Genomic DNA, 15402 nt, shown 5'->3' on the forward strand with positions numbered 1-15402 from the left:
TGTGCTGGTTAATTTTAACTGTTAAATTGACACAAGTTAGAGAAGAGAGTCTTAATTGGGAGTTATTTAGATCAGATTGTCCTATGAGAATGTCTGTGGAGGATTTCCTTGATTATAAAATAATGGAAGAAGACCTAGCCCATTGTGGATGGCACCATTCCTTAGGCAGGGGATCCTGAACAGTATAAAAGAGGAGGAACCAGCCAGGCAGTGGTGACTCACACCTTTGATTCTAACACTAAGTCTAAGGCAGGTGGATCTCTATGAGTTTGATGCCAGCCTACTAGAATGAGTTCCAGGACAACAGCCAGAGGTGTTACACAGAGAAGCCCTGTCTTGAAAAAAAATAGGAGAAAGTTTGCCAAGAGTGAGCAAGCAAGAACTCATACGTTTGTTCCTCTCTGTTCTTGACTGTGGATGAGATGCTTTAAATTCTGTCTTGACTTCCCTGCAGTGATGGACGGCCACCTGAAACTGTAGACCAAGTAATTTTAATTTCTTCCCTAAGCTGCTTTCTGTCATTACATTTCATCATAGCAACATAAATGAAATTAGAACAAGTTAAATACTGTTGGAACTGTATGAATGGCTCATTGTAAAATTTTATTTGCAGATGCAAAGAGACTTTGTCAGATTAGCGATAGTCTTCACCAGGTTAACCACCGTCCTGGGCGTTCATTGTCAGTTCCTGCTGTACTGCTGCGAACTGTGATCTAAAATCACACATGTGGGAAACTTGGCCATGGTACAAAAATACAGAATATCACATAAAAGTCCCAAGCCCTGGAGACAGACATGTCTCAAACTGCTGGACTGAGATGCTCAATACAAACCACATTTAAAAAAAAAAAAATGCTTGCCAATGCTATGACTCACCAGAGCAGCATGAAATGACCTATGTTTTAAAGGCTGGATCTGTTTTTTAGTCAGCTTTGAAATCCAAAGCCCCCAGGCTGCTGCTCATTTGTGTGCCCTAGTCCTTCCCACTTCTAACCTTGGATGCTGCTGTAAGACCCAGCCATAGGATATAACCATTTACCCCATTCTCTAAGCCATAGCTCAGCTGGATACCAATTCTAAAAGAGGACCCTAGAATGCACTCCTGGGAAGGAAAGCCTTTCACTTCTCTCCTGTTGCCCAGACCAGTATAATTCCCCCAGTCTGGAACCATCTCTAACAGTACCATGATAGAGAGGACAGAGATGGGCCCTCCTACTTGTTTGCAATGCTCAAAATTCTCCAGAGAGGACTAACTGTCTCTGGGGAGGGGGGGAATCTGAGGGAGGGAGATCAGGACAGCTGCTAAGGGCAGGACCACAAAACCTTTCGGTTGAGAACCAGAGAGCTAACTCAGCAAATTTTTTTTTTCCTGTAGCTACTTCCTGACAGTTGAGCAATTGTTGATTTCCTGTTTTTGTTTTGTCATTTTATCTTGCCATCTGATAAACATCCTTTTGCATTCATTTTAACTGTAACCATCATTATTTACTTAGGAGAGAGTTTCAGAAGAGGACTTATTAGATCGGGGGCATGAATATTTAAAGTCTCTTGACGCACACTGCCAAAGGGCTTTCCAGAAAGCCTTGTCCAATTTATTCACCCACCTGCAGTGTATCCTGCTTTAATTGTAAAGCCTTTAGTTACTTAACATGAAGGCATTAGTTTTATTTTTAAGAGAGTATTTAGCAGGGAATTCAAACATGCTGGTTAGTCCATCTTCTGCACTCTGGTTTCCCAAGATTTTCTTAGACTTTTGGCGTCAATTGCTTGGTGAAATCAATCCACAACTCTTGAAAAGTGATGGAAAGTTTCTATTAAAATGTGACTTCCCTTTTTAACCATAGCATCCCATTGTGACTACTTCTACTATTTAGACAGGTGTTCTTTCTCAAAAAAAAAAAATCCAATATGTCTTGGCAATGATGGTAGCAGACCAAAAGGGTTGACTATCATATCATCTCAGTGTATAAAACTATAAAGCTTTCCAATTCTTGGTCCTCAAGTAGCTCCTGGAAGCTATAAACATGCTACTCCTGATTTTGAATGCCCAAACCCCATTCTGGTGTTTTTGCTGCTTTCCAGGAGTCTGTTGAGATATAGAAACCAACCAAAGGGCTCTTCCAAAAACCAACACTTGACATAGATGTAAGGAGTAAGGTTTTGCTCCAGCCGCTGGTCTTGTTCAGCCACCGCGCCAGCCCCAATTAATACACGGAGACTCTGTATTTGATATAATGCTGTTGGCCAGGTACTAGTTTCTTATCAGCTAGCTCTGTCTTAAGTATTAACCCATTTCTGTTGATCTAATATTTCCACATGGTCTTACCGGAGAGCTGGCTGGCGTCCTGCTCTCTACAGACTCTCCAACTTGACTCCTTCCTCCTCCTTCCTCTTTCCTCCTCGTCTCCTAGTCCCTCCTATCTCCCTTTCCTATTGGTCAACAGTGATTTATTCATTAACCAGTATGAGAAACATTTACAGAATGACATCTCCCATCACATAGATTTTGCTTCTCTTCACCCAGACCACCTTGGATTTTCTGTTCTTCACATGCAGCCTCAGGTTGGATTCCTGTATAAGGCTGCACTCAGGATTCATTCAAAGGGATTACTTCAGTAATAGGAAAACTGAAACCTGTGAGATCCCTGTGGCGTTTTTACCACATGAAGATAGGGTAGGAATGATTGTTCCCGTGGGATTGTGAAAATGAGCCAGTGATCCGCCTAGCACAAATCTCTGTCCTTTTATGTAAAATATTATTAGGCTTTCTAGAGCTCTGCCTTGATAAAAATCTTTCCTAATCCAATAAATTTCAATAGATGAAATGTTTGCTTCCTCCTCCCTTTCTCAATCCCAAAGCCTCCCTCTTCTGGCTTAAATGTCCCTTAAATGCACTATCTAGTGTTACTGTTTATGTAACCCTCTGTTCAAGTATCACGCTGTATTTTTAAAACCATAAAGAAACACAACATAAAATATTCCTAGGGAACATAGGCTTCAGGAACTGCCAGGGTCTTAGGGCTTTTCTAACACTTCTGTTGACAGGAAGATTCTCTTTCTAAAGAAGCAGGAAGAATGTAAATAAATGCCCGATGCTGTTAAACCATTAATTCGCTTAAAGGCTCAAGTGCAAGGCCTGAACAGCTGGAACCTCCTTTGGCTGGCACAATCTGTGGAAGCCTACCAGGGTGGCCTTCCAGGGATCTAGGCAGCTGACTAACTATGGACACCTCCAAGTCTGATTTCACCCAAGACTAGCAGGTGTCACCTGAGCTCCTCTAAGTAAGTGACTTGTTACCCACAGGCAACTGCAGTTGGTGGTCTGCATGAGCTCTTGTATGAACATGATGAATCTCCCTGAGTGGTGTGGGAGCCCTAAACCTGGAACCCACCCACAGATGCCTTGATGAAATAGGTGATTCTAAAATGCCACTAGGATTGAGGCCCAATCGATTAAGTCACCACCTGCAGCTTGTTGACTGTGCAAAAGATGTTAGGAGTGTGGGTTGAGCCAGGTCTGCCCAAGAGTATCTTTGGAGCAGTGTCCCCATTCTCAGTTTCTTTATCTGTACAACGGGTTGTGGCTAAGACCTCAAGCTCCTGGCCCCCGACTGTACTAGTTTTCATCTGGAGCATAGATTCACGCCCCCAAGATACTAGAATCCCGCTCCCCTCTTTCTGCATCACCCCCTCTTGCTTCTCGGGTTTCCATGCTCCTCGCTCCAGGGTCGCAGTGAAAGCTGCCAGCTTGGCAACAGCGCGGGCGCGGCCACTGCCCCCAGCCTGGCCCTCGCTCCGGGCGCACAAAGCCCCCAGCGCTGACGTCAGGGCCCCTCTCGGCACGGCCGGCCCCCAGTGCAGGCGGAGCTGCGCGGCGCTCCCACCCCGGCCAGGAGGGAAGAGCCAAGAGGCCAGCCCAGCGCAGCCCAGTGCAGCCAGCCCAGAGCCCGGCCCCGCGCACGTGCCCGCCAGACCTGCAAACTTGTGCCACCGGCTTTCGTGAGTCCCTGGGGAGACCAATCACCCGGAGCCCGCACCCCTCCCGCCAGTCTCCAACCATGGGTAAGTGATCGCACTGGCCACATGCCACCGCCACGGCCACCACCACGGCCACGGCCTCGCGTCCCCGCGTCACAGAGGGGCGCGCCCCGCCCTACCTCCCAGCTCAGGTGGCGCTACCTGAGCCACCTAGGTGACCCAGTCCAGACTGGTGCCGGAGGGGAACGGAGGCTGGAGATGGGAGGGGCACCGCGCAGGTGTCCGCAACGCCCAGGTGCTCCTCCCTGCCCCATCCGCGGGGACGTCGCCACTCCAGCTGCACCCACACCGTACCCTGGCGCGTGCCAAGCGCGGGAGCTAGAGAGCTGAGCCCCCGTGAGGGGTGGCGGGGGGTGGGATCGGGCAGCGCGTCCCGGACTGCGGGCTCCTGCTTTATTTCAAGGGGTTAGTAGAGAGTGGCTTCTTGCCCATCTCCTGGGACTATCTCCCTGCCACCCGAGCTCCCAGCCCTGAGTCCAGTCTTGTGTCGCCCTGTGGTCCTCCAGTTCTCTTGAAGCCCACGGAAACATTAACTGTACCCCCTAAATCCGGAATCTTCCAAGAAAGCTCCTTTCTCAGAACCCAGATCTTTAAAACTAGCAAAGTGAGAGGGGATGGGAGGGGGGACAGGATGGGACATACCGCGAGTCTCTCTTTGTCCCCTGCTCCAACTGCATAAGTGGGACCCCTGAGCAGTGAGAAGTGGGTTCCGGTGCAATTGGGGAACGACTATCAACAGTGAGAGACTATTCAGGGAAGTGAAAATCTTTCACCTGCCCGGGGGTGGGTGTTAGGCGGCAGGAGAATCCCTTCTGTCACTTCCTAACACCCCGAAATGCTTCTGTCAGCAACACGTCCTTAAACTGGCACCATGGGAAGCAAAACTCGAAGAGCTCCTTGGAAATAAGCCTTGTGCCGCTGCTCTGAGCTATGTCTGAGAAAGGGTTTTCTCTCTGCTTCCTTGTCGTTCTCTAATACCTGCTCCAGCGACAGCGCCACGAGGACTAAGAAGCAACTCTCGGAAACGACCCTAATGTGAAAAGCAGTGAATTTAACCACTGAAGGTTGACAGCCAGGGCTTTGGAGTCACAAGCAAGCCCCCAGCTCTTGCCACTTCACTCCTCCTCTAAGTGTGTGGGGGTGGGGAAGTGATCTTTTTTATCTTTTTTTTTAACTGATTAAATATTAGGGAAGAGATAGTAAGGAGAACACATTGTTATCCATTTAAAAAGAAACCTGACATTACTTTACATTTAAACAATTTAAAAATATACAATGATCAAAATATGAGAGAAGAAACTTTCATCCCAAAAAGTTAGATGAAAGCTATAAGATTCTTCTAGAAGGAGGACTAAGTGGCATGTAACTTTGGTTCTTACTTCTTTCAAGGTCCTCCTGTGAGCAATAGCCACCACCCTAGTCGCCCTTTTAAATGAGGTTCATACACAAAAGTCAGCTAAGGACTGTGGGGCAGCTTAGAGCTGCTTTAGCAACTATTGCTCTCCAAGATAATTGTAGCTTCCCAGACCAGCAGGATAGAGGAAAGCATACATTTTGCTGAAATGGAGTTCTTCCTGGTGTTTGAACTCCAGACATTGAGATTCAGATGTTGGATTTGAGTGGTGAATGAGCACACTAGCTAGCACAGTCTGGACAGTGGTGTTTGAGGCCCTCTCCTCTTTATTGGGGTGGGCTTTGTTTTTAAGTGGGCGTGGAAGGGAGCGGAGGTTCTCATGAAACAAGTATCCAAGCCAAAAGCCTGCTCTCAAGGAAGTACTTTGTGTCTTGGACAATTATTGGTTCTACACTGCAGTTGCCAATTTATGTTAATTTGTGCATACTTCATTGCTTCTGGCAGTAGCCTTGGTTTTAGTTTTGTAGTTTACGTGAAAAAGCAAGTTCCCTTCATGCCAGAAAGGAAACATACTGACTTCCTTTACGTTCCCAGTAAATATACTACAGGGCCATGAACTGGCTTTATTTTTCCAGATGTTGTTAATTACTGAATGTACCCTTGTGAATGTGCTAATTCAAATGACTTAATGCTGGGAAATTTCTGACGATTGACCTATTCCATTGATTCTTATACACAATTCACTTCTTAATCTGGCATCAGTTAGTTCACTGAAAAAAAATAAATGAAATTTGTACAAATATAAGCTCCTTTGGGTTTTTTGCAATCTGAACTATTTTAAATAAGAAGAAAGATAAAAGAAAAAACTTTAAAGGAAAAAACAAGATAAAGAACAGAGAGTGGATATCCAATACTATCTTTTGATGCATCTTCAAAGAAAATGAGTTTTTAATTGATTTTTCTTTTCTGCTCTGTTTTAGCTACCATTCACATACAATTCACACATCTTAAGAGTGCAAGACAGCAGGTTTTGGTAGAGTGTTATATAACTAATATCCCTATCTTCAGCCCCCCCAAACAAACCTGTGCCCATCAGCAGCCACTCTTCATTTTCTCCTCCAACACTAGCAACCACTAACCTACTTTCTATCTCTATGAATTTAGCTCTTCCCAATGTTTCATGTAAACAAAATGAGCCAGTCAATGTTTGAACTGTATTGGACTAGTCAGTAACTTGGGCTATTTGGCACAATGAGAACAATTGGTGAATTATATAGATAGAGTATACCACCTAAATAAGTATGCTGAGACTAATTATTTATCCTGCTAAAGGGTTGGGGTTCCACATGGCACAACATGTCATCTCCCTACCAGTTATGTCTGATGGGAACCTATTTGGCCAACACAATTTTGATTTTGTTTTTCTGTTCATAGGCTTGAAGACATAGTAATTAAACAAATTCAATGCAATAAATTCTCAGAAGACTTTTGTGGAATATGGCTCATGTATCTAGAGAGAAATGCTGACATTATGTCATTAGTTGTCTAAGACTTGAAGGATAGGTGAAGAGATCTGATGTCACAAAATATGGACGGAAATAATTATTTGACCTATTTTTCATTAAGAGAGTGTGTTTTAGTTTAAGACAGGCTCTTGTTATGTTGCCTGGGCTCTTTTCAATCCCATGGGTTCAACTGATCATCCTGCCTCCACTTCTTGAATAGCTGGGACCAAATACCTCCACACCATATCTTATGATTATGAAATGAAATCATTTCACTATTACTTTAAAAGTATTCATTTAAGTTACACATGGTTGTTCACAGCTGTAACCTCAGCACTTAGGAGAAGGAAGTTGGAGGATTAAGGTGTTCACAATCATCTTCGGCTATATAGCTAGTTTGAGGCCAGCCTGGCCTACACCAGACCCTGTCTCAAAAAAAAAAAAAATCAAATACAGAAGGGCCAGTGAGATGACTCAGCTTATAAAAGTGCTTGCTATGAAAGCTGGCCAACCTAAGTTGAAGGAGAGAACTGATTCCCAAAAGCTATCCTCTGACCTGTACATGCACATTGGGACAAGCAAATAGACAACACACACACACACACACACACACACACACACACACACACAGACACACACACACACACACACACACACACACACAGAGAGAGAGAGAGAGAGACGCAGTAGATAAGATTTACAAAAAAAAAAAAAAAAATCCAAAACCACTGAGATGGCTCTGCTGAAAGAATTTGCCATACAAATCTTACAACCTAAATTTAATCCTGGGACTCCACATGAAACAAAAAACAAAAACAAACAAAACAAACAAAAAAAAAAAACTGATTCTGTGGTGTCCATCTGTAATCCCAGAACTTTTACTTTGAGATGGAAAGTGGAGAGAGATTTGGCCAGGAGCTCAGGAGCCAGCTAGGCTGGAATGCACATCAAGGCAGAAACAACAAGGAAGATGTTGCCTCCACAAGATGGAAAGATACAACCTGCTCTAGAAAGTTGTCCTCTGGTTTTCAGATGCATATCATGGCAAATGGCTACTCTCTCTCTCTCTCTCTCTCTCTCTCTCTCTCTCTCTCTCTCTCTCTCACACACACACACACACACACACACACACACACACACACACACACAACACTGTTTTCTTAAATTTAATAATGATGTGTTACAATCATCTGGAGATCTTGGCAAATGGAAAGTGCCTTTATTTAAGCAGCCTGGGAACAGCCTTGGTCACATTTCTAAAAGTCACACCAGTACTGCTGCTTCTGCTCTGGTAGTTTAAAATAAAAAAAAAATAGAGAAAAGCCTTGGAAAGTCGGACACCTGGTCCTCAACACTGTGTGATCAAGACACATGATTCTCACTTTCCAGCTTCAGTTTACTAGAAAACTATCTGTAAAATTACTTCCTTAAATCTTTACAGATCTACAAGTATGTGATTTAGGGGACAAACATAAGAGTAATGTTAAGCTTGAAACACAGGAGCAAGCAGCTCCTTAATTGTTTAAACACTGTTTGGTTCTGTCAAGGCAGTAGCAAGACCTCATTTGTAGTTGGGTAAAATGCTGGCACCTTCCATGTGCCCGCCTACAGGATGGTGGCTGTTCTCCAAGGCAGCGGGTGGAGGGAACCCTAAGGATTCCGCCTTTAACATTTCCAGCTTTGGTGTCTGCCCTCTTGTCTTTACAGAGCTTTTCCTGACCCCCACACCCAGGCTGTGCCCCAAAAGGAAGCAGCACCATGAAGACCCCTCCATACAACATTTAGTTCTGGAAGCTGGCTCAGGAACTCAGATGCAATTGGAGACAAAAGAGTGGTGTCCTCATGCATAACTGGGCAGGATATGGTCCCAGCATGTGCTAGGCAGCCTCCTTCTGAAACTAAATGTCTAGTAAGGAGCCCACCCAGGCCCTCAGAGAGGCTCTTTTCAAAACAGGCTGAAATTCTGAGTAAACTTCAGACCAAGTCCACCGAGGGCTGTTGGTGACAAACAAGAAGTAATTGATTCTTTACTATATTTTTGTTCTAGCAGTAGCTGTTGGCCAAACCACTTGGCCTCTGCAGGGGCTTTTTAGAGGACAGTTACATCCGGGATCAAGCGGTTGGATGCTTTATTGAAAATGCCAAAGTGGTAAATCCTATAAAGTGCCCTTTCTGTCTCCTAAATGCTGTCATCTTTAGGCATTAATTAGCTGAGGTTTTGTGGGAGAGTCAAGGCCTTTCTTTGACCAAGAAATCCTGGTTGGGATTGGGGTTCCTTGAAGTTTTCCATACATGAACCATAGCCACTCACTAGCTTCTAATGACCAGTTTGAGATACTTGTAAAGTCAAATGAGATATAAAGGTGCTCAAATCCAGTCTGTGTGCAGAACCCTTTCGTATTACCCACCCCACTCCCCATAAAACTTTAATAGTTTTTTGCCATTAATTGTTTTGGCAACTATTTTCCAAGTGGCTCATTTTGGATAAGACTTTGCAGAGCAGTGGATTGGGTTTGAAAAGAAAGAAAACTTCCTTTTGGGACTCATATTTTATTAGTTTATGCAATATTGAATTAATTTGTATAATTATGTTAACAAATATAACTGTTATAAATACCTTTTGTGACAAAGAAACAGAACTCTTTTTAAGTACACAAACTGAGGAGAGAAGTAATACTCTGGAGAAGATTCTAGAGCCCCAATTTTGTGGACAGCAGTTAAGTATGGTTTAGAAAAAGAAAAGAGGATGCAAGCTGTTTTTGTTACTTCGATCCTGTGATAAAAAGCCCTGACAACTTGAGAAAGGGTTTATTTGGATCACAGTTTGAAGGTACAATCTGTATCATAAAGAACCCATGGCAACAGGTGTTTGAATCTACTGATCACACTGCAGTCATAGGAGACAGAATGAGGGATGCTGGTACTAAGCTCACTTTCCTTTTTCTGGAATGAGGCACTCACATGTTAGGTGGGTCTTCTCGCCTCTGTTAACTAAATCTAGCTAATTCATCACAGATATGCACAGAAGCTATCCTAATCCTAATACCATACAGGTATGCTTGGGGGGGGCATGCCTCCTAAGTGAGTCAAGATCTTGTCAAGATGACAATATTAACTATCATAAAGGGCAATGAAATGAGTGGGCTGGGTGAATGATGCTGGAGAGATGGCTGAGCACTTAATATCACTGGCTATTCTTCCAGGGGAACCAGGTTCAATTGCCAGTACCCATATTACAGCCCATAACTGTTTGTAGCTCCAGTTCTAAGGGATCTGACACCCTTACAGAGACATATATGTGGGCAAAACCCTAATGCACATAAAATAAAGATAAATAAAATTATTTTTTTAAAAAGAGCACTTCTATTGTATTTAGGGACCATAGTCATCATTTGGATGGTTGTAACACAATTGTACTTGATAAGTTTTAAATCCCCAGTTATTGGATATCTGCTGCTACTGATTTAATAAGACAGTCAAACCAAATTAATAAATCCAGATTTAATGAACAGAGCAAAGTACTCCTGGGTGACCCTCATGAGGGCAGGAGAGGAATCAAGTGGCAAATGTGGCTATTATGTCTCAAGTAGCCTACAGTTGTGGTCTTAAGCAGTCCCTGGGAAATGAGCTGACCCTTGGTGGGCTTTCTGAGGGGAAGTGGCTGCTGCTTGGTGGGCTTTTTGAGGGACAGGGTTTGGAAAGGGAGGAGAGAGACCTGAGCATGGAATGGAGTCCCAAGCTGGAGACACCCAACATCCCAACCTTTTGGGGTATATATGGATGCCGGTAGGGCTTCTACCTAGCAGTACTGATGATCATGGTCTTTAATCCCAGCTACTTGGCAAGAGGAGGTTGTAAGATTCCAAATAAAAGCATAGACAAAGTTTTGAGAAGACTAAGATCCTGTCACCTCTCTGAAGGTTCTAGGGGGATCTTGCACTGGAGGTGTGCTGAGAGGAAGGATGGAAAGGATGGGACTACCCACGCAGGAGAGGTAGGAGTAAGCAAGGCTTATCAGTGGTATCCAAAAGAAAGTAACTGAATATAGTAATGGGCAGTGTGGGGGGGGGGGAAGAGAAAACAAGATTTGGGGTGAGATGGTTCAGCAGATGCAGGGGCTTGCCACCAAGCCTGGAAATCAGTGTTTGCTTTCCAAGACCCACATCCTGGAGGTTTGAGGACTGACCACCTCAGGTGTCATGTGACTCTGCATACACAGCACAGTATTTACATGTACATACAAATATGATAAATAAATGTAATAAAGAATTTCCCCAGGCGGTAGTGGCACACACCCTTAATCCCAGCACTCAAGAGGCAAAGACAGGTGGATCTCTGTGAGTTTGAGGCCAGCCTGCTCTACAGAGTGAGTTCCAGGACAGGCTCCAAAGCTACAGAGAAACCATGTCCCAAACTGCCCCCCCTAAAGAATCAAACTAAGGAAAAAAAAGATTTAGTGGATGAAAAGAGTCAGATGGGAATGATACATTTTAGCTTATTATAAGTGGGCATATAGAATCTTGAAAATCAATGATCTCCTTCCTTTCAAGTGCACAGAACAAAGTGTTTTAGTTTCCTGGGATGGTAAGAGATAAGGAGTATCTTTGATGTGACTCCTTCATGATTTGGGATTAAAATGGAATACCATCATTGTCTATTTATTTGGTTATTGTTATTTTTTAAACTTATCTGCTGATTTATCATGAAGGATTTTATAGAGCATACGGCTGAAGAGGTATATAGGAGTTTCTGTGCCCTCTCTTGGTACACTAATATCATAGAAACTTTGCACTTAGTTACCTAGGAGCTCCCTGTCCCCTCTCTTTTGCTTTTTATTCTTTCAAGATTTTAAGATTGGTTGAACACATCTGCAAACCAGGGATCTCTGGTTTAAAAGGTCCCCTCTTTCCAGGAGGAATTCTTGATTCCACCCACCCTCCAGCTTAAGAAAGTTGTGTTTTATTTCCATCTTTTTCTAACATCAACAGAAAGGTTTATACTGTATTGGGGAGTTTGGCATACCATGTGATTCATGCTTTCCTTTAAATAAAATGACACTACAAACCATCTCAATATTACAACACCCTGTTTTTCCCCACTTCTAGAATGGGATGCCTGTTTTACCTTGGTTCCTTTGTATAATGCATAGAGCCCTTTCGCACTCAAAAAGGCTCTATCTCTGAAGTTTGTTTTGCTTACTAAAGTTCTTGACATTATCCTTCCTTGTTTCCAGTAAGTGGAAAGACACGAAGGAGCTAATCACAACCTTAATTACCACAATGGCCTTTCCAAATTTAGATTTCATCCCCTTAGCTAGAATCAAATCTAGCCAGCTTAAGGACTTAAGGTTGTCCTTAGGGTGCATGGCTGTATCTTCATTATGTTTCTAAAGTTCAAGAGTTGGATACAATACAGACTTCCCCCTCCTTATTCAGAGATCCTTCTCTGTAGCCACTGGATCTTCCTTCCTGCTATCTAGTTTTAACCCACCCCAGTGGAAACTGTAAGTCATTGTTTCCCCAGAGAACTGGTCACTGTTGCAAAAGATGTTTTCAAAAAATATAGAAAGCATATCAGAAGTGAAGATTTGAAGGAGCTTAGAAATTCTGCTCTTTTATTTTTGTACAGCAGGTTACTGTTTTAGGTGGAGAAATGTGGCTTTTACAACCTCTCCCTGAAAAGACTGTTTCAATGGTAGGCTTTCAAATGGGAGCTTGAATTCAAGCATCTGTTCCTTCACACAGTGAGAAAAGAATGGTGGCATAATTAGCAAAGTAATGCAAGCACTTCAGATAACTTTATTTGATGCAGGCTCTTATTTCATATTGCCCCCTTCATTTTCTCACTCGGCATGTTCTGACATTTTCCATGGTGAGTAAAATAGAATCCAGAGCATTAAAGGACTGAATCTCCAGTGTGTGTGAATTACAGCCATTTTGCAAAGCTACTATACTGGATTACCAAAAACTCTTTGGAACCCTATTACATAATTGTCATAAATAGTGTTTGATGTTTTGTAAGAGGCATGAAGATTACAAACTCATTTGAAATTTGTTGGCATAAGATAGCAGATCATAACCCTATGAGTTTGATACATTTTTCCAAGTGCAGAACATGGGCCTGCGCATATATCACAGTGATTGAGTGCTTGTCCAGCATATCTGAGGCCATGTGGTCTGTCCTCACCACTGGGGAAACAAAAAGGCCAAGTGTGGTAGTGTCATTCTTAATCTCAGTTCTTTAGAGGCAGAGGCAAGATGATCTCTGTGAGTTTGATGCCAGCCTGGACTACATGGTGAGTTCCAGGACAGCCAGAGCTACATAGTGAAATCTTGTCTCAAGACAGAGGAAGGGAAGGGAAGGAGGAAGAGGAGGAGGAAGAAGAATTAGGAGCCTTCAAAGCTTCTGTCAAGGGGCCTTCCTATCATCCCCACCAAAGATAATCACTAGTTTCCAGTGGTATAGTTTTACTTGGTTTTACATTTTATATCAATTGAATCATAGAGTATAAATGTTTATAGCTCACTTTTGCTCACATTAACAACATTATTTTAAAACGCAGGGATGTTTTCTGTCCTGAAGACAGGCATACTTCTAAATCATTATGGTTATACACATTTATGAAAAGCCTTTGTCTATAGAAATTTAGTAGATGAGGTATAAAGTATGGGTTTGTACGTCTTATTTTAGGTGAAAAACCCCACCACAGCTGCCATGAGAGAACTTGGGAAAATGCTTGAAGAGCTGTTTACATGTGCAAACATGATGACACTGAAGAGATTAGGACAATCAAAAATCCCTGTGTGTACTTCTGAGAGGGAAAGTACATGCTGAGGAGCTAGGCATGGAGAGGAAGCTGTCACAGTTAGGCTAGATCATCAGGAAATGATCAATATGGATGCTTTTCTGGCTTCAGGATATAAGGCTGTAATAGATGCCAGGGCCTCAGTCCAATGAGTTTCCTGAATAAGATGGAGTTTCAGGATGTGTCTGAATTAGCCATAATTCCTCAGAAACTGACAGTAAATAGAGTACAAGGTTGGAAAGAGGATCGAAGGACTATGATGATTTCTGAATTTCATCCTGAAAATACACAAATAGATATAGAATTATCTTTGACAAATGACTTCTTCGTGTGTTATTTGGCCATACACAGCTATATTCTGCCTGCTTTCTCTCAGTGAGAAGTTTTATCTTCTTGACCTCAATAAAGATTTGGTCAGCACAATGGATACTTTATTGTCCAAAATTTTATCAGGTCATCATGGCTTTCAAAGTAATGACTTCCATATATTTTCCCACCAGGAGCATGTGAGAATTTTAGCTTCTCAGTGTCTTCCGCTTTGGTATAATTATATCATTTAGTTTTAAAAAAAAAAATATGGAAGGTGGCCGGGTGTTGGTGGCACACGCCTTTAGTCCCAGCACTCAGGAGGCAGAGGCAAGCAGATCTCTGTGAGTTTGAGGCCAGCCTGATCTACAGAGCTAGTTCCAAAGCAATACAAAGAAACCCTGTTTTGAGAAACCAAAATAAATAAATAATAAAATCTGGTAGGTATAAATGGTATTTCATGATTGTTATGTTGAATTTCCCTGGTGAATTTGAAACTCTGGACTAGATAGGGTCTTGGATACTTGTGTTTCATCTTCCATTGATCTCCTTGTTTGTCTTCATTTATGTTTTGGATCTTAATATTTAGAAACAATGTTGTAAGTGTGAGTTTTTTCTGTGTGTGACCTACCTTCAATTTTGCCAAACATGTCACACTGTACTGAGTTTTCAAATTGTCAGAAAGTCCCAATGATCAATGTTCCCTCTCAGTACTTTATAATTTTTTACTTTTTATCTTTGTCTTACTTAAAAATCAGTCTTGTCCCTAAGGTCAGGAAATTGTTTTCTTTTCCTCTGTTAACTTCTTTTAATGCTTTTACCAAATCATACTTTGAATGTTTTAGTCTTTATTTGCCTCTGTTGCCTCTGTGTGTGTGTGTGTGTGTGTGTGTGTGTGTGTGTACTTATGTATACAGATGTGTGCACGAGAGCACAGAGATCAGAGGAGACATCTATGTCTTATTCCCTGAGACAGGATCTTTTTTATTAGGAAGGACGGGTGGGCTGGTGGCCAGCAAGCCCAGACAACCCTCCTATGTCTGCCACACCACTCCTGACTTCAGCATCAGAGTTCCAGATGGCCATACCATGCCTGTTGTTTTTTTAAGATTTGTTTACTTTTATGTTTCTGTATTAGTAGATGTATGTACGTACACAACATACGAGCCAGGTGCACTCAGAAGTCAGAAGAGGAAGTTGCTTCTCCTGGAACTGGAGTTACAGAAAGAGCCACTATATGGATGCAGGGAACTGATCCCAGGTCCTCTGTAAGAACAGCAAGTACTCTTAATAACTGAGTCCTCTCTCCAGCCTACCAGCTCATGCCAGCTTGCTATGTGTCTACTGGGGATTTGAACTCAGGCCCTAATGCTTGCACATCAAACTCCCCAGTC

At 42.8% G+C, this 15402-nt stretch overlaps 1 protein-coding gene across 2 annotated transcripts in view; it reads left to right on the top strand.

Annotated features, from left to right (window-relative positions):
* Positions 1–3742: 3742 nt before the first annotated feature.
* The window catches only part of Gpm6b (glycoprotein M6B), a 141418-nt gene continuing 129758 nt past the window's right edge, over positions 3743–15402 (top strand). The window contains exon 1 of one of the 2 annotated variants that reach the window (XM_051174894.1): positions 3743–4062. In XM_051174894.1, the coding sequence (XP_051030851.1) occupies positions 4059–4062 (4 nt within the window). In that variant the 5' untranslated portion in view covers positions 3743–4058. The remainder of the gene's footprint in view (positions 4063–15402) is intronic. The other variant, XM_051174892.1, reaches the window with a different exon arrangement.

Source organism: Phodopus roborovskii, unplaced genomic scaffold, assembly GCF_943737965.1.
Source record: "Phodopus roborovskii unplaced genomic scaffold, PHOROB, whole genome shotgun sequence".
In the NCBI taxonomy this organism is placed as follows: Eukaryota; Metazoa; Chordata; class Mammalia; order Rodentia; family Cricetidae; genus Phodopus; species Phodopus roborovskii.